Source organism: Castanea sativa, chromosome 8 (genome assembly GCF_040712315.1).
Source record: "Castanea sativa cultivar Marrone di Chiusa Pesio chromosome 8, ASM4071231v1".
Lineage (NCBI taxonomy): Eukaryota > Viridiplantae > Streptophyta > Magnoliopsida > Fagales > Fagaceae > Castanea > Castanea sativa.
In genome coordinates, this window is record NC_134020.1 from 15,398,861 (window position 1) to 15,421,038 (window position 22,178).

The 22,178-nt window shown below is 40.9% G+C and overlaps 1 protein-coding gene across 1 annotated transcript; it reads right to left on the reverse strand.

Moving 5' to 3' along the window:
• Positions 1-202: 202 nt before the first annotated feature.
• On the reverse strand, positions 203-1,996 carry LOC142605913 (uncharacterized). The gene is made up of 2 exons (XM_075777339.1): positions 1,831-1,996; positions 203-966 (listed from the first exon to the last, which is right to left on the reverse strand). Exons 1-2 carry the CDS (start codon positions 1,994-1,996, stop codon positions 203-205), a joined length of 930 nt encoding a protein of 309 aa, XP_075633454.1.
• Positions 1,997-22,178: the final 20,182 nt, after the last annotated feature.

Here is a 22,178-nt window from a genome sequence, read left to right on the forward strand (position 1 = left end):
TTTTCTTCTTTTCTTTTTCCTTCGCTATGTAATTTTTGCCCATGACGTCCCTTTAGGAATTTTTGCCATGCCCATGGTCTTTTCCCCTAACTTTTGCCTGGACAGTCCTTTCGAGTTTTCAATCTAGCGGGGTTCTCTTGCCTTATTTTTGCCTAGGTCGCCCTTTCGGATTTTTAACCTAGTAGGCTTTTTCTTTTTTTCTTTAAATGTAGTATTTCCAGAGTCTATCCATATTAATTGGGTGAAGCATCTCTTCCCCATCTAAATTTGTGATCCTTGTAGCAACCCCAGGCATGATCTTCTTAACAATAAAAGGCCCAGACCACTTTGGTTTCATCTTTCCTCTTGGATCAAAAGTCTCATCTCTAAGCACCTTTAGGACCAAGTCTCCTTCTTTAAGGTTTCTCGGTTTTACTTTCTTGTTGAATGCTCTAGCAATCATTCTTTGGTACCATTGTGTATGATACTGTGCCCTAGCTCTTTTTTCATCTATCAAAGCCAATTGTTCATATCTCGCCCTAGCCCAATCCTCTTCTAGGACCTTGGTTTCTACCAATACGTTCAAAGATTGTATCTCCACCTTAATAGTAAGCACCGCCTCATTACCATAAACCAAAAAGTTAGGTGTTGCCCTAGTCAATGCACGGATAAAAGTTCTATAACCCCATAAAGAAAATGGAAGCTTCTTGGCCCAATCTTTGTACGTCACTACCATCTTAGCTAGGATATTCTTCACATTCTTATTAGTTGCTTCTACAACCCCATTAGCTTGTGGTCGATACGATGAGAACTTGTGATGCTCAATGCCATAATCTTCCATGACCCTTCGAACTTCACCCTCAAAGTGGGAACCATTATTAGAAATGATCTCTTGGGACACCCCAAACCGACATATGATGTTGTTTTCTAAGAGCCGAGCCACATGCATAGCCTTTAATACGGAGTAGGAGGCTGCTTTCCACCCACCTGGTGAAATAGTCAATTGCCATTAGAATGTATTCGTTCCCATTTGAAGCCTTAGGAGCCATCCTTTGGATCACATCTATGCCCCAAACTGAGAATGACCACAGAGAAGCCATGTTATACAACTTACTAGGTGGTACATGGTTCAAGTTGGCGTGCGTTTGACATTCATGGCAACTCTTCACATAGTCCACACAATCAGTTTCCATCGTATTCCAATAGTACCCTATCCTTAGGATTTTCTTGGCTAACATTCTTCCATTCATATAAAGGCCACAAATCCCTTGGTGAACTTCTTTCATCACCCTTTTGGCTTCTTCCTTCTTCAAGCAACAAAGGTGTACATCATTGTAGGACCTTCAATCTTTCCTTTGTGCACTTCCTCATAACTTTTCTTAATCTCCAAGGGTCTTGTCCACACTCCCTCAGGTATTTCAACCATAGAGGCCAAGGTAGCTAAGGCATCCACAAATTGATTTTGTGATCTAGAGATGATTTTGTACTCAATCTTGTTAAAGGTCTTGGTCAAGTCCTCCAAGTATTGTTGATAAGGCTTCAATTATTCCTCCTTCACCTTCCACAACTTTTGTGCTTAGGCTATAACCAAAGTTCAATCTCCAAAGACTTCAACCTCTTTTACCCTCAATTCTCGAAGAGCTTCTATTCTGGCAATACAAGCCTCACATTCAGCCATGTTATTTGTTGCTTTAAAGTTCAACTTGATTGCCAAAGATATGTGAGATCCTTCGGGAGTCATTAAGAGTATTCTTATCCCATTCCCATATTGGTTTACGGCTCCGTCAAAGTACATCTTCCATGTCCCTAACTCAACATCCAAAATGTCCTCATCTAGAAAGTCTTATTTACCATCTTCCCCCTTTATAGGATTCTCAGCACAAAAATCTGACACGACGCTCCGTTTGATAGTTTTCCTAGCCACATACTTCAAATCGAATTTTACCAACAAGATCAACCATCTTGACAATCTTCCACTCAAAGAGAATTTCTCAAAGAGATACTTCAATGGGTCCATTCTTGCTACCACCTATATTTGGAAGGGTAAGATGATGTGTCTCAATTTCTGTATAGTCCAAACAAAAGCAAAGCATGACTTTTCTATAGGAATGTTCCTAGTCTAATAATCATGGAATCTCTTGCTCAAGTAGTATATGACTATTCTTGTCATCGTTTTCTTGTGCAAGCATGCTTCCATGTTATGGAGGCACTAGGATAAGCAGGTGGAGGAGATATTCTTTGATAAGTTTAAAGGCTTTTTGGCACTCATCGTTCCATGTATGTGGTTCATTTTTCCTTAGGAGGTTGAAGATGGGCTCACAAGTGGAAGTGAGCTTGGCAATGAATCGACTAATATATTGTAATCAACCAAAGAAACCCTTTATCTCTTTCTCGCTCTTGAGTGGAGGCATCTCCAATATGGCTTTGATCTTGGATGGGTAAACTTTTATCCTTTTATCACTCACTAGGAAGCCTAGAAATTTTCCAGTGGTTACTCCGAAGGTACACTTTTATGGGTTCAATCTTAGCCTAGACTCTTTAATCCTCTCAAAGAACTTTCTCATGTTTACGGTGTGGCTTTCTTATCCTTGGATTTCACTATCATGTCATCAATATACACCTCTACCACATTATGCATCATATCGTGTAGCAAGGCTATAGCCATCCTTTGGTATGGTGCCCCGACATTCTTGAGGCCAAACAACATCATCGTGTAACGATAGATTCCTCATTCGGTAGTGAAAGTGGTTTTGGTGATATCTTTTGGAGCCATCTTGATTTGTTGTATCCTGAAAAACTGTCCATGAAAGACATCGTGGCACTTCCCGCCTTATTATCCACTAAGACATCAATGTGAAGGAGAGGAAAGTCATCTTTAGGGCATGCTTTGTTCAAGTTCCTAAAATCCACACACATCCTCACCTTTCCATCCTTCTTAGGTACAGGCACAACATTGGCTATCCATTCAGCTTGGCTTACGAGTTTGATGAACCCTACTTTTAATTGCTTAGTGACTTCCTTCTTGATTTTTAAAAGCCATTCGGTCCTCATTCTTCTCAACTTTTTTTTTATGGGTACCATGTGATCGTGAGTATCAATGTGATGTTGAGCTATCTCGAGGTAAAATCCAGGCATATCTTCATCGGACAATGTGAACACCTCTTGAAATTCCATAAGGAGATCTTGAAGATCTTTCTTTTATTTTTCATTTAGATTTGAGCCAATTTTAATTAAGCGTGGATTCTCATCATTGCCCAAATTAATAGTTTCAAAAGTTGGTTCCATAGGTTCTCTTTGATCACCATGGTAGGCTTCTCCTTAAAGGTGAGTTTTTCATCAAAGATCATTTCCCAATCCGAATACACATTTCCATCCTTACCTACCCAAGGTTCGGGGAAGCCACAATAAGGGAAGTTTCCTCCTTATTTCGCGAAGTTCCTATTGAGAGTGCCATGGTTTTTCTTGATTCCATCATAGCTTTCAAAGAATCCTAAACCTTCTCTAGTCACTTGAGACTTGACGTTGGGGAACTCAACTACCCCTTTTCCTTCTTTTCTAAGGCCCATACCAGGGATGTATCCCATGTTCTTCATTATTGCAATCACCTCGTGGCTACAATATGGGAACAAGTCAGTAACATACCTTTCATCCTTCAACCCATAGTTATCCATATTCATTAACTTAAAGCCACTCATTTGAAGCTCACTTCCTCCTTCCTCGAGTCCACAAACCGGTGCTAGAATTTTTCCATCTCCAAGTACTATGGTAATCCCTCCATTCCATAGGATCTTTATCTTTTGGGGTAGTGAGGAGGGGATTGCCCCATTGGGGTAAAGCTAAGCTCTTCCTAAGAAAAGGTTGTAATTTGGGGTGATATCCATGGCATGAAACTCCACAACAATTTTCGTTGGCCGAATCTTGTAAGGAGCCTTCAAAATACCAATGACCTTCCTTAAAGTGTTGTCATATGCCCTTAAGGTCAAGGGAGAAGGGATGATAATCTCCATATCTAGGCCAATAGTGAGGGTGATCCTAAAAGGACAAACATTCAAGGGGGAGCAATTGTCAATAAGTACCATTGGAACCTATGCACCCATCCATTCAATGATGATTTGCAAGGGTCTAGTGTGAGTAGCTCTTTCAGGAGAGAGATATTCATCAGAAAGGGCGAGGAGGGGATGTGAGGAACCCTCAACTCCCGTGAGAGACAAAAATTCTCATGGGGTAGTTTCTATAGGTACTTCTTTCCTATTTAAGGCTTCTAAGAGGGTCTTACGATGCTTTTTAGAGGCCATGAGTAGGCCCCATACGAACACATAAGCTTGGGTCTTCTTCAATTGCATTAAGACCCTATCTTCTTCTTCTTTGTCTTAGGTTCCATGGGCTTGGACCCTTCCCCTAAATCTCTACCAGGATAATCCTTTTCCAAAAAGGAAGGCTTGTAATGCTTTCAACTCTTAGTGATATTTGCTAAATTGTCCTTTAAGACCATTTTCTTTAATTTTGTCACTCCTTTAGGAAGTATTCCCCACACCGCTATCGCCTTCTTCAAGGCTTCATCTTCTTCATCCCATATTCCTTGGACTTCCACAGCATTAATATCAACATTTGTGATCTTTATCAACTTTGAGCAATCCCATTTGATCTCATCTATTTGCACCCAATTTTGATATGGAGGAGGAGCCCTATGGTAATCGAGCAAAGGGTTCTTTCTGGGTTTAGTGATAATTTTGGGATTTGTGAGGGTTCCATTGTCTATAAGGTCTTGTATCTCATGTTTAAGGTGGAAGCAATTGTCAATTTTGTAGCCGGATTTTGGTGGTAATGGTAATATTCATTGAGGATTCAAGTGGGAGGTATGGGATTAGGCATGGGGTAGGCTAATGTTTGTTGGGGTATGATGGTGCTTACATTTACGGGATTGGGTGCATTTGTAGTGGTTGCTCCCCCTCCATATGTTTTCTTGGTTGGAGGCTTACTTTCTCCTTTCTCTAATTGTCCATTGTTGAGGCATCTTTGATTCCTATCCCACAATCATATAGGTCTCCAAATGAGCTGATAAGCAATGAAAAAAACCGATTATTATAAGATGGAAGCAAGTTCTTGATGATCATATTGATTTAGTCCTTCTCATTCGGCCTATTGACCATTCTAGACGCCTTGGTCTTCCATCTAGTCATGTATTCAGAAAATGTCTCCCCAATACCTTGTTTGGTAGTTTCCAAATCCCTTAGTGTCTTATAAATCATGGTGTTGAAGATGAATTGGTCCAAAAACAACTCCGCTAGTTCATTCCACACCTTAGTTTTGCTTGGCTTAAAGCTATAGTACCACCTTGATGCACCTCCCGTGAGTGAGAAGGGAAATGCATGAAAAGTCTGCTTCTCATCTAGCCCCTTCATTTTAGCGATGCTTAGGTATCTTCTTATGTTGCTTCGGATCTCCAGTCACATCAAACTTTTTCGCATCGAAGATCTTGAAATTGGGAGGCAATGCAATAGGAGCCTTTGAACTTACTCCCCTCATGTTATAGAGGTAATCATCCATCCCTTGTGCCTTGCGGAAGGCAAGTTGCATTTTCTCCATCTTTTCCCTCATAGCTATGGTTTCTGCAATGAGCTTCTCAAATTGCTTGTTCCTTTCATATTCCACTTTGTCCTTTTCGTCCCATTCTTCCACTTCCTCCTCACCATCATGGATTTCCATATGTGTGGATTCTTAAGCTTAAACTCCTCTAACCTAGTGTGACGCCCTCCCATTTTCTCAAAGGCCTCTCCATGTTCATGCAAGGCCTTAAGGATCCTTTGTGCCATTGAGTTTTCCACGGAGGTAGTCATTATTTCTTGGGGGGTCGTTTCCTCTTCTTGGTATGTGTCCTCAATCTTGATCAAGCGCCTTCATTTCTCTCAAAACCAAATAGGAGTAGGGATGTGTTTTCTTGACTTTGGCGGTGCAATGATGCCTGAAAAGAAGCCCCATTTTCATCAAGTTCATGTCCCAATTAAAGGTTTTTTTTTTTAAAACTTTTTAGATGTCCTTAGAAAATTCTTAAGTTCATTTTAATGAAGGCCCAATTACAATATCACTCCCTTCCCTCTCGTGGATTTTTGCCCCATGTTTCATTGGGCTTTGGTCCATTTACAATAAAGCTCTCATCTTACTCTCATTGGTTTTCATTATAATGCACTTAGAAATTTTCAACCCTTTGTCTCAAACATGGGCTTACAATGTATTCATCACCTTTGGGTTGTTCATTTTTATTCATCATTTCACTCTTTTTGAAATAGGCCTTTAGCTAGAATATATTGTAGCCTTCCTCTAAAAGTCCATGAAGTTCTCATCATTTTAGGCCTAGGAATAAAACAAGGAGGCCCAAGATTAGGGAAGTTCATATTGGCTATGTAGGATTTTGGATGCTAAGTCCATAGCATATTTGTTACCTTAGACCCAAAATCCTCTTTTTTAAAAGGGCTTTTTCTACTTGTACCTATGATAGCAATTAGGCTATGGTCTTATAAACCTTTGAAGTTAAGATATACCTTTGGATTTAGGGACAAGCCTCTTATACGGGAGAACTTCTCTTCTTTTATCCCATAACATCTTAGGGAATACCATAACTTTAGAGCCATCCCTTCCATTTTTATATCTTTTATTTGTTCTTCAAGATTAGGTGAGCACATGATATATGGTTGAACAAACAAGAGATATAAAGGGTTACTTTGTGGTAGGGTCTAGGATCTCTCTAGTGTAGGTAGGCTCCCTAAGGCTAAAGGGACTCAGAACTAGGTGGGCTATGATTCCAACCGAGGGCCTAAGTGGGCCCCATTGTGGATTGGTAGGAAAGCTTTAACATACTCAAAGCCCATTATCGGATGGCATCAATTGTGAGTTGGTGGGATGAACTCTGAAAGATTTAGGCCCAAATGGAGCCTTCCATCTTCCCACTCATCACCAACCGAGGTTAAGGGACAAAAGAGAACAAATGATGCGTGTGCAAAAAAAAATTGAAATAGTTTTTATCAAGGTTAAGAAATAATACACATAGGAATTAAACTCACTATCCCCAGCAAAGTCGCCTCTGTAGACACAAGAGGGGTTGGAGTCGCCACCTAGTTTTTGCAATAGTCTAGGAACAATATACATAGCGTCCTCTCGAGGAAGGACCTTTTGATCTTACTACCAGAAATATGGGTTCGAAGTTTAGGTACATTCTTAGGAAGGTGTTAGGCACCCAAGGTCGCCCAACCCTAAGGTTGGCTTCCCATCATTGTGTCTTACATCTTAACCTTATTAAAAATATTTTCAATACTTGTATCTATACTCACAAACACACTAGCATACATCTAAGCAGACAACATGGCATCATTCATCCCTAAACACATACATATCTACCTTTAAACAAAGAAGAGCCAAACCCAAACACATGTAAGAAACCCTAGCATGTGAAACCCTACCATACAACCTAAAACAAGGCAGCAACCCAAACATATCATGTTGTCATGGCAGCAAACAACATCACATTATTAATTAAAAGCATGGTATCTATTTTGCATATCCATTAAGAAAAGATCGAATCAATCAAATGCATGTTCATATGAATGCATGACTGACCTTACTTATCTTGTAGCACCCCAGCACCTATGGCATTAATGCATCGACATGTGAATGAATGGCATAGCAATCCTTTAGAAAGAAAACCCTAATATAACAAGTTAAACACAAACAAATAAATAAAACATGTGAAGCAGGAACTCAGATGCAGACACATATGTAAAAAGGATTTCAAAAGAGGAAAGACATGTGAAATAAGAAAACCAAACAAAGCAAGATTCCAAATTAGGGTTTCTAGGCAAATGCCTGCGTACGCATGCTTATGACATGCGTACATGGGATTGTTCAAAAACCCTAACCCAAAAAAAAAGCATAAATGAAAATCCTAATTCGAACAACCACACATAGTCAAAACATAGAAAGAATTGTAAAACTAACCTAAGCAAACATGTATAAACATAAACTAAGCAAAGAAACAAGATTAAGACATAAAAGAAAGACTAAAAAAGAAAAAGAAAGGTTGAAGCTTGATACCTCAAAAAGGAGTTCCCAAGCTTTGATTTTGACTCCCTTCAGTCAAATCTATCACAAGTTATTAAACAAATGATTAATAACGTTAAACTAAAAGGATTGGGGCCAGAAAAGGTCATAATCAAATAAAATTAACTTGAGGGTATTTTGTGAAAAGTCCATTTTGATTCACTATTTTCTAGTGAATCTTAGGTTTTTCCCGTGGGATTTCTTTGTGTTTTGAAAATTTACCTTCAAGGTAGAGCTTCCCACTAACCATGACTTGAGAAAGTCACTGACCATGAAGCCCGCCCATAGTATACACCAGCTCATGGATCAAATCGATGAGCATAAGTGAGTTGAGAAGGATCAGTTGCAAGGAAAGGAGAAGGCCAAAAATTCCCCCCCCCCCCCGAAAGGAGTGATCCTCGATCTGATAGGTACAGCCATAGTCAACCCAAGAGAGATTTCAACAATCAGCCTACGCATGCTAACGCTCAAGTAGTCAACTCAGTATTTAAGGAGCCGATGCATCAGATCATAAAAAAAAAATTAAGAATAAGTCTTACTTCAAATGGCCCAACAAAATGGGAGGTGACCTAACTAAGCACAATCAAACCCTTTATTGCCAATACCATCAAGATCAAGGGCATACCACTAAGGATTGTAGAATCCTTCAAGACCATTTAGAGTAGTTAGTTAAGTTAGGAAAGTTAAAGCAATTCATGCACCAACCCACCATGCAAGGAAGCCAGGATGGATTGGGTTACCAAAGGGAAGTTGTCTCAAGGCCCCCCTGGGAACTATTAACGTCATTTTCGCCACCCTAAGCTCGGATGGAAGTCCCTCCTCTAGGGTCATGTCCATATCAGCAAGGCTAGATATTAAGGAACAAATCCTAGAATCCAAGAAGGTCAAAACAGAGACATGACTGACCCTGGGTTTCTCAGTAGAAGATAAGATCGGGACTTGCTAGCCCCATGATGATGCCCTGGTAGTAACCTTCCACAATGAAGGATATAACATGAAGAAGATATTGGTTGATTAAGGGATTGATGTTGAAATTATGTATCTGAATCTGTATAAAAGGTTGAATCTGAAGCCTATGGACCTAAGCAAGTATGACTCACCTTAGTGGGATTTGATGGAAGAATAGTCACTCCTAAGGGAATAATTAGAATACCTATGCAAATAGGGGCAGAGGTGGTTGAGGTGGAATTCATTGTGGTTGATGCTTATTCCCCTTATACGGCTATTCTGGCAAGGCCTTGGCTCCATGCCATAGGAGCAATGTCCTTAACTCTGCACATGAAGGTGAAGTATCCTACTAAAGGGCGAGTTGGAAAACTGGTGGAAAGTCAGGCAATGGCCAGACAGTGCTTAGTGGCTGTTATTAGGCACTAGCTAGTAAATAGGGTCCCACTCGGCCAAGAAGAGGTCCAATAACAATTAGCAAAAACTAAAGATTTGCTCGAGACTAAAGAAAGGGTTCTTTTGTGCATAGATTTGGAGAAGGTGATCATCTTGTAGGACATAGATAAGTATTTTCAAGTTGAGAGCCAATTACCTCTTAAGGAAAAAGATGAGTTGTTAGGATTCTTAAGAGAGAACATAGACGTCTTTGCATGAAGTGCTTATGAGACACCTAGGGTAGATCCAAATTTTATATGTCATCACCTGAATGTTGTGCCTAAGAGGCAATCACCTCGGTGCTCTTCTAAGGAACGTACCGAGGCAGTAAAAGAGGAGGTAGACAAGCTCAAGTGTGCTGGAGCAATTAAAGAAGCATTTTATCCTGAGTGGCTAGCCAACACAATCATGGTGAAAAAGAAGTCGGGAATGTGGAGAGTTTGTGTAGACTTTACTGATTTGATTAAAACTTGCCCTAAAGACCTTTTCTTAGTCCCTCGAATTGACCAGTTGGTAGATGCGATGGTCGGCTATCCATCGATGAGCTTTTCAAATGCTTTCCAAGGATATCATTAGATACCATTAGCCCTGGACGACCAAGAAAAACATCTTTCCTAACCCCTATTGGGAATTACCATTACCAAGTAATGTCCTTCATCCTGAAGAATACTGGATCGACCTATCAAAGAATGGTAACAAGAATGTTTGAGTCTCAGCTAGGAAGAATGTTGAAGCATATATTAATGATATGGTCGTAAAAAGTAAATAAGTTTTGGAGCACTTAAATGACCTGGGAAGTGTGTTCACGGTGCTTAGGAAACATAAACTACATCTCAATGCATCAAAGTGTTCCTTTGGCATTACTTCGGGCAAGTTTTTAAGGTATATGATTACTCATCAGGTAATAGAAGTTAACCCCAATCAAATCAAGGACATAAATGACTTGCATCCACCTCAAAACCCTAAAGAAGTTTAGAAATTAATGGGAATGACCACTGCCTTGAACAGGTTTATTTGTCAGTTGGCTGACCGGTGCAAACCTTTCTTTCAGCTCCTCCACAAATGGAAAGGTTTTGAATGGATCCAATAGTGTAATGTTGCTTTCAAGGGCTAAAGGAGTATTTATCTTATCCTCCTATCCTTTCTATACCTAAGAAAAAGGAAGTCCTATACACTTATATAGCAATTACTCGTCATGCAGTAAATCTATTTTTGGTTAGAATAGACGTCGAGGTGTAGAGGTCGGTCTATTATGTTAGCAAGTCTATTCAAGAGGCAGAAGTCCATTATTTACCTCTCGGAAAGGCAATTCTAGCCATCGTTCATGCCACGAGAAAGCTCCCCCATTATTTCCAGGCACATACTGTCATAATCCTTACTCAACTCCCCTTTTAAGCGCTACTTTGGAGATCCGATTACATGGGGAGAATAGTTAAATGGGGGACGATATTGGGAGCATTTGACATCAAATATCTACCTTGTACAACCATAAAAGGGGCAAGTGCTGGCAAGCCTGGTTGCAGAATTCACTGAGTGCCTCGAGGAGACTTGGTTCGAGGAGAGTAGAGTATTAAGATCATTGGTTTTAACAGTCACCACCCCCCATCCCCCAACCTGGAAGCTTTATGTGGATAAGGTAGCTAATTAGAAAGGATCTGGTTTTGGGATTGTCTTGGTATCTTCTGAGAAAATAACCATTGAAAAATATTTGAGGTTGGTCTTCCCAACCACGAATAATGAAGCTAAATATGAAGCTTTGCTAGCTGGAATGGTTATGGTAAAGAAACTAGGAGGTGAGGCTATGGAAATCTTTTTAGATTCGAGATTAGTGGTCGGACAAATCAATGGTGATTTTAAAGCTAGAGACCAACATATGCAAGGGTACCTTAGCAAAGATTAGACAATTGCAATATGGTTTTGAAGCTTTTCTTATAAAGCAAGTCCCAAGAAGCAAAAACACTTATGCTATCTCGTTGGCTACTCTGGCCACCTTTTCGAGGTAAGGCCTCCCTCGGGTCATAGTTGTTGAAGATTTATTTACCCTCAGCTGTCAAGGTCAAGCCACAATCGGAGTGCACAACGTGTAAGTTGGTCTAAGCTAGATGGACCCATTGGTCTTGTTCTTGAGGAGTGGAATATTGCCCAAGGATAGGGTCAAGTCCAAGAAGATCCGAAGAAAGGCACCACAATATTGGCTTTTTGAGGAGCAAAAACTATAGAAGCACTCTTTTTCTAATCCACATCTACTCTGTGTCCATCCCGAGGCAGTGGAACCACTATTGGAAGAACTCCATAAAGGAATTTGTGGTAGTCATACAGGGGAAAGGTCCCTGTTACATAGAGCTCTCACTCAGGGATATTGGTGGTCGGGCATGCAAAAAACTGCCCAAGATTACATCAGAAAATTTGAGAAATGTTAGAGGTACACCCCAATCATTCATCAATTAAAAGGCACCTTGAATCCCCTTTCCAGCCCTTGGTCGTTTACAGAGTGGGGTTAGATATAGTTAGGTCATTTCCAAAGGCAATAGGAAACTGAAGGTGGCTTCTCATCAGAATCGATTACTTTACGAAGTGAGTTGAAGCTAAACCCCTCTCCAACATTAGGTACTTGGATTCAAAGAGGTTCATTTGGAAGAATATTGTCACCAGGTTTGGAGTCCCTCATAAGTTAATTTCAGACAACGGACTTTAGTTTGACAGTAAAGCTTTCAGGAGGTATTGGTGGGAGTTGGGCATTAAGAATAGTTACTCTACCTTGGCTTATCCACAAGGGAATGGGCAAGCCGAAGTGGTCAATAAAGTCATAGTTAATAAACTAATGTAAAGGCTGGATGAGGCAAAAAGGAAGTTAGGTATACGAGCTTCCACACATGTTATGGACAATCGGGGAGACTCCATTCTCAATGATGTATGGCTCCAAGGTAGTCATCCCCCTTAAGACTGGATTCCCGACATTGAGGCCAAGCTAATTTAATGCTAAAGAAAATGACCAGCTACTCTTGGCAATCTTGGACTTAGTTGAGGAAAGAAGAGAGGTAGCTATGGTCCAATTGGCACATTATTAACGTAAGCTCAAGCAAGGATACGACAAGGGGATCAAGACAAGACCATTGGCTCTTGGTCATTTGGTCTTGAGAAAGGTGGTAGGTATTACAAAAAACCCATCATGGGGAAAATTGGGTCCTAATTGGGAGGGACCCTATCATATCACTTTAGTAGCTGGGATAGGGGTTTACTACTTGGAGGATTTAGATGAAAATGTTGTGCCACGTCCATGAAATGTAAATAATCTTCGAAGATATTATTATTAATGAAAGGCTCTACAACCATCTTTTGATTTTTCTATGATTATTAAGTTCCATTACCTAGCCGACATCCATGTAAATTTTTACTTGTTATTTAGTTAAGTGTTAAACAAAACTTCAACCGTGTTTGGTTCCTCGGACCACATGCCTTGGATAAATTAATACTTGTTGTTTGGTTAAGTGTTAAACAGAACCTCGGCCATGTTTATTTCCTCGGACCGCATGCCTTAGGTAAATTAATACTTTGAAATTTGGTTAAGTGTTAAACAGAACCTCGGCCATGTTGGTTATTTGGACCGCATGCCTTAGGTAAATTAATACTTATTATTTGGTTAAGTGTTAAACAGAACCTCAACCATGTTCAATTCCTAGGGTCACATGCCTTGGGTAAATTAACTTTTTGAAATTTGGTTAAATATTAAACAGAACCTCGGCCATGTTAGATTGCTCGAATCACATGCCTTGGGTAAATTAACTATTTAAAAATTGGTTAAGTGTTAAACAGAACCTCAACCATGTTCGATTCTTTGGATCACATGCCTAGGGTAAATTAACTCTTTGAAGTTTGGTTAGTTGTTAAATAGAACATCGGCCATGCTCGATTCCTCAGATCACAGGCCTAAGGTAAATTAACTTTTTGTAATTTGGTTGTGTGTTAAACAGAACCTTGGCCATGCTTGGTTCCTCGGACCACACACCTTTATCAAATTATCCCTTTTAAATTTGATTAAGTATAACCAAAACCTCAGCCCTGCTTAATTCCTAATGCACCTTGATTGAATTAACCCTCTTAAATTGGTCAAGTGTAAGATTCAATTTTAACCATTTTTGCCCTTATAATATATGTGAACAGTGTTATGCTAATTTATGCCTGTGCATGCGTAGTTAATTAGACGGAGTAGAATGAGGAGAAGACAAAAAAAAAAAAAAAAAAAATTAAGCACACAAAAATAGCAAAGCCAATCACTCTTCTATATATTTATGTTCAAAACAAGTACACAAAAGTTGCAAAAAAAAAAAAAGCAGACTAAAACTACTTCTATTTAGCTCTAGGGATAGCATTTTCCTTTTCCTTCAACGGCCTTAAAAGTTGGAATAACAGACTTATCCCTGGTCTAAGGGACTGGTACAGCAACCTTGTTCGTTGGCTGAGTAGCATTGACAAAGGACTTTCCAGCAAGCTCCAAAATTGAAGCACCATCATCTACCCTTCTAGTGCTGGCAAGGGCAACCTCTTTTAAGGTCATAGGGTAAAAAACCTTCTCAGGGTTCTTTACCTCAGAGGCCAAGTCCACCCCAGCAGCATCTAAGGCTTCCTTCTAAACTTAGAAGCAGTACCCATGGCAAACCTCAATGACCTAGAACCTACGAATGTCTTTGATCTCCTTCGGGCCTACGTAGTATCCGGCCTGCTCGGCATTGACAATTACTCTACTTTGCCTTTAAGCTTTTTCCATTGAGCCTCAATTTTTTCACAGGCTGCCTCTCAGCCCCTGCCAACAATGCCTCCATACTCTTCTTCTCCCTCTCTACCTCGGTTAATTTGGTGGAAAGGTTCTTACACTTGATTCTTCACTTGATTTTATGTATGTATGTATATATGCTCCAACTGGTCAAACACGCTAAAATCCTCTTCGAGAATAGAAGAAACTGGCTCTCAGGCGGTTTCCTTTCGCTCATTCTCTGACAAAATAACCTCTTCCTCGGCCTGAAGAATTTCAGCTATTTGATGGTTAGTTAGGGCAACGTTGTGGGTACCCTTCAGGGGGGGACCAGCAAGAAATACAGGAGCAGTAACGTTGATTTGAACCAACCGAGGATCCTTAGCCTTAATCACGTACTTGGGTGACTGGAAACTAGAGGAGATAGTAGTGTACCCGAGGATAACGTGGGCAGCTCCTAACTGGCCATCTCTGTGCAGGAAGATCTCAAACTTTAGAATCATATTGAGATCTTCTTGGTTCACTAAATTAAGGTTCGAGGCAGTGAATAGTCCTACAACAAAAGAAAAGACAAATCAAGTGTGAGTAAAAGGCCAGAAGACAAATAACAAAAAAAAAAATGGATGAAATGACACGCTAGAACCTAATGGGGTAAGATGAATAGCTCATGCCTATTCAATATCCCACCTTGTTCTCCGTCTCATGTAGGACAATGTAAGCCATTGTGCCATTCCCCCGAGATAATAAAAAATCCTTGTCCATGCCTATATTGGATTTAGGAAGGCAAGAGATCAACCTAACCGAGGAAACCCTAGTTTTAAAGCAATATCTTGTACCCTTGAGGTTTTGGAAATTATACACCCAATTGACATCGTGATGGGTAAGATTAACCCCCATCTTATAGTTTAACATGTCTACAGTACCTGGTATCCTAAATAAATTGGGAGAACACTAAGTTAGACAGAGCCTATAGAAAATTTTTAAAAAAATCTCTCATGACTTTACCCATGGAATTTGCATCCTGCCTTCTATAAAGGCAATCATGGGTATAACCACGGCACCTTCTGGTCTTTTGGTATGCCACTCCCTTAAGTGGTAGTGTTCTATTTCTACACTAGCAGGAATGTTGTATTTGGCTTTAAAAGCCTACCTCTTCTCAGGCGTGTCAACTAAATTAAGAAATCTACCCACTTCACTAAGAAAGGTAATGGAAAAAAAAAAAAAAAAAGAACCTTAATATAGGGAGAAAAGATGAGTGGGAAAACTCCCGTTCGAAACCCCATGAAAGATCTCCACTGTTGGATCTTCATTACACTGTAGAACGTGGGAGACACAGAGTCGTAGAAAGCAATAAATGGAGCGTTGCAAATGCCAAAGCGTTAGGGACATGCTCAAAGCAAACGAAATGACACCACCACGTGTGAACACTCTCAAAATGTGTGAGAATTGTTGAATGCAATCAAAACCCTATCTTCCCTAAAACAGGAAGAAGCAGAGTTTTGAGGGGCTATTGTGGGAGTAAACGATCCGAGCACATTTGTGGGCCATGGGCCCTGTCCGAGGATGAATAAAGAACCACATATGCATGAACCAAAATCTAACACGTGGATAAGAGGTCCGAGGAGAAAGGGTGAACCAATCAACTGACCAAGGATCCTGAGGAGCGAAAGCACCTCAAGAATACTTTAAGTAACTACCCACACCAGAAAGTAAAGCTTCATGGAGGACAACATAGTAGTGCAAGCAACTAGAACGAGGAAATATCTGGGAAGGTGACTGCCACCTCCATATTTAATGCACTGCACCAACTGAACTGGTTGCATTTACGAGGAAAAAACACCTAAACAGTGACTTCACAACTCTTAACCCTTCTACCACCTCTAGAAGGGTACTAAAGGGACAAGCATCGAAATGGTTTCTCTAAATTGTACAGGTGGAGGGTTGTAATGTAACAGAGGGGACTATATAAGGAAAAGATTCCCATAGAAATAAGGGGCATATTTGATACAAAGAGAGAAAAAGGGAAGGAATATAGAATCTCATTGTAAAAGGAACCACGTTGATCTTTAATGAGCAACACCTCCTCAGACTTGCTCGAGAAAGATTTTACACTAAATTTGTGTCCTTGCACTTATGTTAATATCGCTAGCCCAGTTATTGTTAAATCTGTACTTGCTTTGCATTGTAGTTGGCTCATAAAACTCATTCTCTTACAAATCTATTGTTTTGGGATTGTTGTATTAGGTCATACTGTTATAAGTGAGCCTGAGTAACAATTCTTGTCCCTACACTTGTAATGAACTCCGATTAACCTACAATAGCCACTGATAAAAGCAACCAAGTTAAGCAATTTCTCTATAATTTTCATAACAAGTAGTACAATAGTGGGCAATGAAATACATTTTTATGATTATTGTCGATGCTTGGCCTCAATCAAAAAAAAGCATCTGGCCTTCGTTCGACCACCTGCCATGGCAACGCTCCCGCACACGCAAGGCCTATTGGACGTCCCTCTCGATAATGGCATGGTTCGCGTGAATCTTCGGGTGCTCTCTCTATCTCTCTTGGGGGATGAAGGTTGGTTTACCTTTAGAGGTATGAAAAGAATATTGGCCAAATTTTAGGTTATTAGCAAAGGTAAGTGAAATTGCCACCAATCATTGGGTTTTTCTAAGGTGTGATTGGTCACCTATTTCTAGTTTATTTTATTACCAATCCTAGGATAAGAAAATGGGCATTTTTCCTAATCTAATGTGGATGGAAAAAATCTTGATTCTTGAGTACAGAAGTTTGGTTACATGTAGGGAAGGTGTTAGGCACCCTACAATGCCTATCTGAGGACAGTCCTTTGTTCTGATAAAACCTTAATTTTGGAGATTGACAGTAAAAAACATGATTTTGGCATTGGCTTTTGGGGCTTTGCATGGCTGAAGGGGGGGGGGAGGGAGGGGTTCTCTGAAGTTTGGCTTTTAAATGGGTGTGGTCTCAATCTATGCTTTCCTAAGGCATTTAGGCAAAGTACTAGATTTCCACGGTGAAAATCCAGTGACATGTCACCTTCCTTTCGTGGCAGAAATTAGGCATCACTTTGCCTTAGGTGACATGGATTGTGACAATCACACTAGAAAGGGCAAGCAGATATATATATACATACATCATGCACAATGCAAGCACACAAAGCAGGAAAGTAAATTCCTACACCCCTAGAGCATGGCCCAACATATAGGTGCAGGAAAGTAAACAGGGGTCGCCATACTCTAGAGATGAGGATGAATGGTACATGGCATGATATACCTAATACAACCCATCTAAGAGAGAAAGGATGGAGGAAGGAAGGGGGTTTCAAAGAGTACATAACCAAATGAGAGAGGCTAGATCCCTAAATCTACTGAAAATAGCTGCTTGGCTTGTATCCACATGCTCGCATCCTTGCCCTTTTTGCTTGCACTTGGGAGACCGTGCCCTAGCTCCATGCGTCCTCACTCCATATGTGTACATGCAAAGGCAAAGACAAAAAACCACCAAACAAGCAATGGAAGGAAAAAATGCAAAGAGCATATGAAAGAGGCATAAAGCAGATAAGCATGATAGACATGGCAAGAAAAGAAACAAGAAAGAAAGCAAAAAAGCGAGAAGGCAAACAAGCAAGAAAGCAAACAAAAGGTGGTGTCCGCGAATGAAAAATGTAGGTTTGGATCGAATGTCCATAACTTCATTGTGTTGAAGCATGGACGACACACCAACAAGCAAGAATCATGCATGGACATGTGAGCAAGCGTGTAAAGATGCATAGAAAGCCAACAAGTGGTGCAAACAAACATGGTAAGCATAGCATCGCACGGAGCAGAAAGGGAAGGGTATGTACGAAGCAACCCAGCATTCGAGGATGCTTCCCAAATGGTCACATCCAAACAAGGCCTCATGGGCATCGGGTATAACCAAACAAGATCAAGGTCGTGGAGCGCGTCAAGCATGGCACAGCCTAGAACAAGAGAGGCTAGCACAACCATAAAGCATAAAAGCAAACCCTTTAATGTGGGCCTTGGTGTATGGACGATGACAAAAACCATAGGTCTAGATCAAGTCCTAACCATTAGGCAAAAATACAAGAAAATGCGATAAAAGGAACAAAAGGGCTACAAAATCATATGGCATGACAAACAAGGTCTAGGCCTAAGCACATAAACATGGCATGAAGCATGCAAGCACATAGATGATGGCATAAAGCATGTAGAGAACATCGATCTAAGCACGTAAACACACCGATCTACACATATAAACTTGGAAATGCACATGTAAGCATGTGGATATACATCTAAGCATGTAGATATAAACATAAAGGCGCGAGAGAACGCAAACCCAAGCATACAAGCATGGATATAGGCATAGAAGCATAATACATGCAGTTGGATTTGATCAACCCCTGGAAAGATCTTGACTTCCAATTTCTAAAAAGGTATGAAACTTGAAAATCCAACAGTCAGATCAAAAGTTATGGCTCCCAGAACTTACCAGTGCATCGATCGGTTCGTTAACCCGGTTTTCATGATATCTTGGCCATTTTGACTCCAATTTCAACCCATGAATAGTCTTTGGACTAAAAATTTGATAATCTTCGTAATGGCGTTGATTTGAACCCGTTCTAACTATCGGATCAAAATTAGGGTATTAAGGGCCCGCCAAGGGTTAACTCCAAGTCAATTGTGGTCAAAGTTGTCAAAAAACTCCGAAAAGCTCAGGTTTGATGTAAAACTATGAAAAGTGTTGTTTTGAGGGGATTTTGACTTTGTTTGACTTTCAGTCTTCCCAGGGTTGACTAGGGGCATTTTTGTCATTTTAGCTAAAAAAGTGCATTTTAGTGTCCGAACGGGTTGCACCACATCATTCTGGATGTTCTCGCAGCCCCATGAAGAGAAAATAATATTTTTGGATTTTCAAGGTTCGGCATGCAAATCGAGGGAGGACAAAATACAGTATCAACAGCTACCCCTTCTTTATCTGACATCTTAAGTGCAATGAGAGGTGTTGGATAAAGAACGTGATTTCGAATTTTGTCGCCCCCAAATTGCGTGTGAAGACTACTTACGAATCAAGATCGAATTTTACTTAACTGGACTGATCTGCTACAGCTGCTTCTGAAACATTTTCTGGACCAGTCTTAGAGCTCTGGGAGAGGAAAAGGCTTTTTTTTTTGAAGTTTGACCGGGTCAACTGGTCAACGTTGACATGGTCAACGTTGACATGGTCAACGCTAACCAACGGCCCTTCAAGGTGTGCCAGGCTGACCCGATGGCCCTTCAAGGTGCGCCGGGCTGACCCGATGGCCCACGAAGGTGTGCCAGGTAGCCCAGGCCATACAAAGGCCTATAAAAGCCCACTTTTGGCTCATTTTGACCTCATTTCACTCCTTCCTTTGACTTCTCACTTCTAAAAAGTTCTCAGGAGAAACTTATGAACTTAATGGGTCCAGCTTTTTTACTTCAGTCTGCTGCTTCAGTTTTTTTTTTGCACTTGAGGTCAGTGTCTATCTTCCTTCTTCTATTCTTTTTTTCTGCAAAATGTTAGTATCAATATTACTAGGGATGCACGCTAGTGCTTATTTTATTTTTTGGAATTTTCATAAGCATATAGTTTTTTGCCATGATTTATGCCATGCCATCTTAGGAAAATGCATACATTTTTTTATTTTTGTCTGTGTTATATGGGTGTCCAAATATGCGGGAATTTAAATGTTGAAAATAAAGTGCGGGACATAGGTAAAGGGACTTACCTGGTAGTTAGGAATAGTGGAAATGGTGAGACATACGGCACGGCTACTAGTTAGCCTCAGAATAGGATCAGACAAAGAGAATTGTGTGAGGGTGAGCGTACGGCAAGGCCGCTAGTTAACCCACAGTAGATTAAGAACTTGGAAACTACTCAGTGACTTGATAAATGTGATGGCGAGGTGAACGGCACAGCCACTAGTTAACCTCAAGATAGGATGTGAGCATACGGCACGGCTGCTAGTTAACCCACTGTAGATCAGGAACTCGAAAACTCTTAGGAACTTGATAAATGTGGTGGTGAGGCATACAGCATGGCCACTAGTTAACTTCAAGATGAAATGTGAGCATATGGCACGGTTGCTAGTTGACCCACTGTAGATCAGGAACTTGAAAACTTTGTAGTGGCTTGATAACTGTGATGGTAAGGCCTACAGCACGACCGCTAGTTAACCTCAAGACAAGATGTGAGCATATGGCATGGTCGCTAGTTAACCCACTATAGATCAAGAACTTGAAAAATTTTTAGTGACTTGATAACTATGATGGCGAGGTGCACGGCATGGCCGCTAGTTAACCTCAAAATAAGATGTGAGCATACAGCACGACCACTAGTTAACCAATTATAGATCAAGAACTTGAAAACTTTTTAGTGACTTGATAACTGTGATGGCAAGGTGTACAACACAGCCGCTAGTTAACCTCAGGATAGGATGTGAGCATACGGCACGGCCACTAGTTAACCCACCATGGATTCTCGTAGGAATTTGCTTTCTTCTAAGACATATGCTTAACATGAATCTGCACAACATGTTAAGGAAACAGTGTTAGTTCATCTGTATTGCCATTTGTTTCATGGGCTTACCACTTGTGTTTGAATTTCTAGTTGTTTTGTAGATTATGCCTCGGAGGGCGAGTTCTAGAGGAGACCGAGGGAAGGCACTCATTTATGCTACGTCCCTTGGGGACTCTTCTTTTGATATTGAGACTATTTCTACTGGTGAGCAAGCGGCTTAAGTTTTGTAGAGCCATTTTGACCGCAGGGGTGATGACATCAGACCCACTGGTGGGATTCCCATGGAGAATCGATCCAAGAGACAGCATTCAATCGAGACAATTAGTGCTACCTTTGAGTCTTGCACTATTTCTATTGGGACTTCCTCATGGAGCACACTAGATATGGAGAGGAAGGGCTCAAGTGGAACGACGATGGCCGAGGATCTCATATTTGACCTAGAGGCTGATTTGTCAGGCGAGGAGGGGATCAAGCCAGATCCGAGTGCCTGGAGGCATAGTTTGAGGCCAAGATTCCCACCACATCAGGCCGGGGCCAATGCTTACACTGGATTAGTGGATGACAATATCAGGGACACTTACCTTCAACAAGGGTTGAATGGGCATCCTTCTACTCAAGCGCAGAAGGGACAGGTATGTTGTCTTCATTTTTCATCATCTAGATTCCTGTTGAGTGCATGTGCTAACAGGTATCTTTTGGTTTTAAATGCAAGTGCCCGACAAGATCCGTGGTCGGGGTGCTTGGTCTATTATGAGACCAACAGGTGCTATGCAGATTTCTTGAGAAAGCAAGGGTTCAAGAATGTTCTAAGGATCCCTCCATATACCATGAGGCATGGGGATTGGGGAGGCTTTGGTGCACCTTTCATTTGAGTTGCGAGGAGTATGCGATTCTCCCTCTTGACTGGATGGCCATCTTGGGCATTAGATTCATTGGATACCTGATTTTGACTGACGCCATGAGCTTCGAGATGGCTTGTGAGCACTTGGGGATTCCTCTCCCACTAACGGAGGCCACGAGAGCGTATTTTGGGCCTACCACGTCACTAGAGATTTATACTGACTGGTTACAAGGCAGCATACCCTAGAGTGTAACGCTAGCTGACATCCATCTTCGCTAGTTCTTCATGTATTTCCTTGGTAGTTGCTTTTTTGGCAACAACCAATCAGTATTGACCTACCAGCTGCTATAGGACTTGAAAGTGATTTTAGACATTGGGAGTTATAACTGGGGGTCCGTCACTTATGTCTTCTTCATAGCCTTCTTGACGTGAGCTTCATAGCGGGATTTCAGGACCTTGGAGAATGCTGGCAGATCTTGACATGGTAGGCCTATGTGTATATTCCGGACTTACGAACATGGTTCACAGGTTTGTCTACGACCGTTTATCCTCGAGCTATTGCTTGGTCTCTCTGTA

Coding starts and splice junctions, on each gene's coding strand:
- LOC142605913 (XM_075777339.1), bottom strand. CDS start 1,996: ATGGACCCATTGAAGTATCTCTTTGAGAAATTCTCTTTGAGTGGAAGA. Junction 967..1,830: donor TCCTATAAAGGGGGAAGATG/GTAAATAAGACT, acceptor CTATTTCACCAG/GTGGGTGGAAAGCAGCCTCC.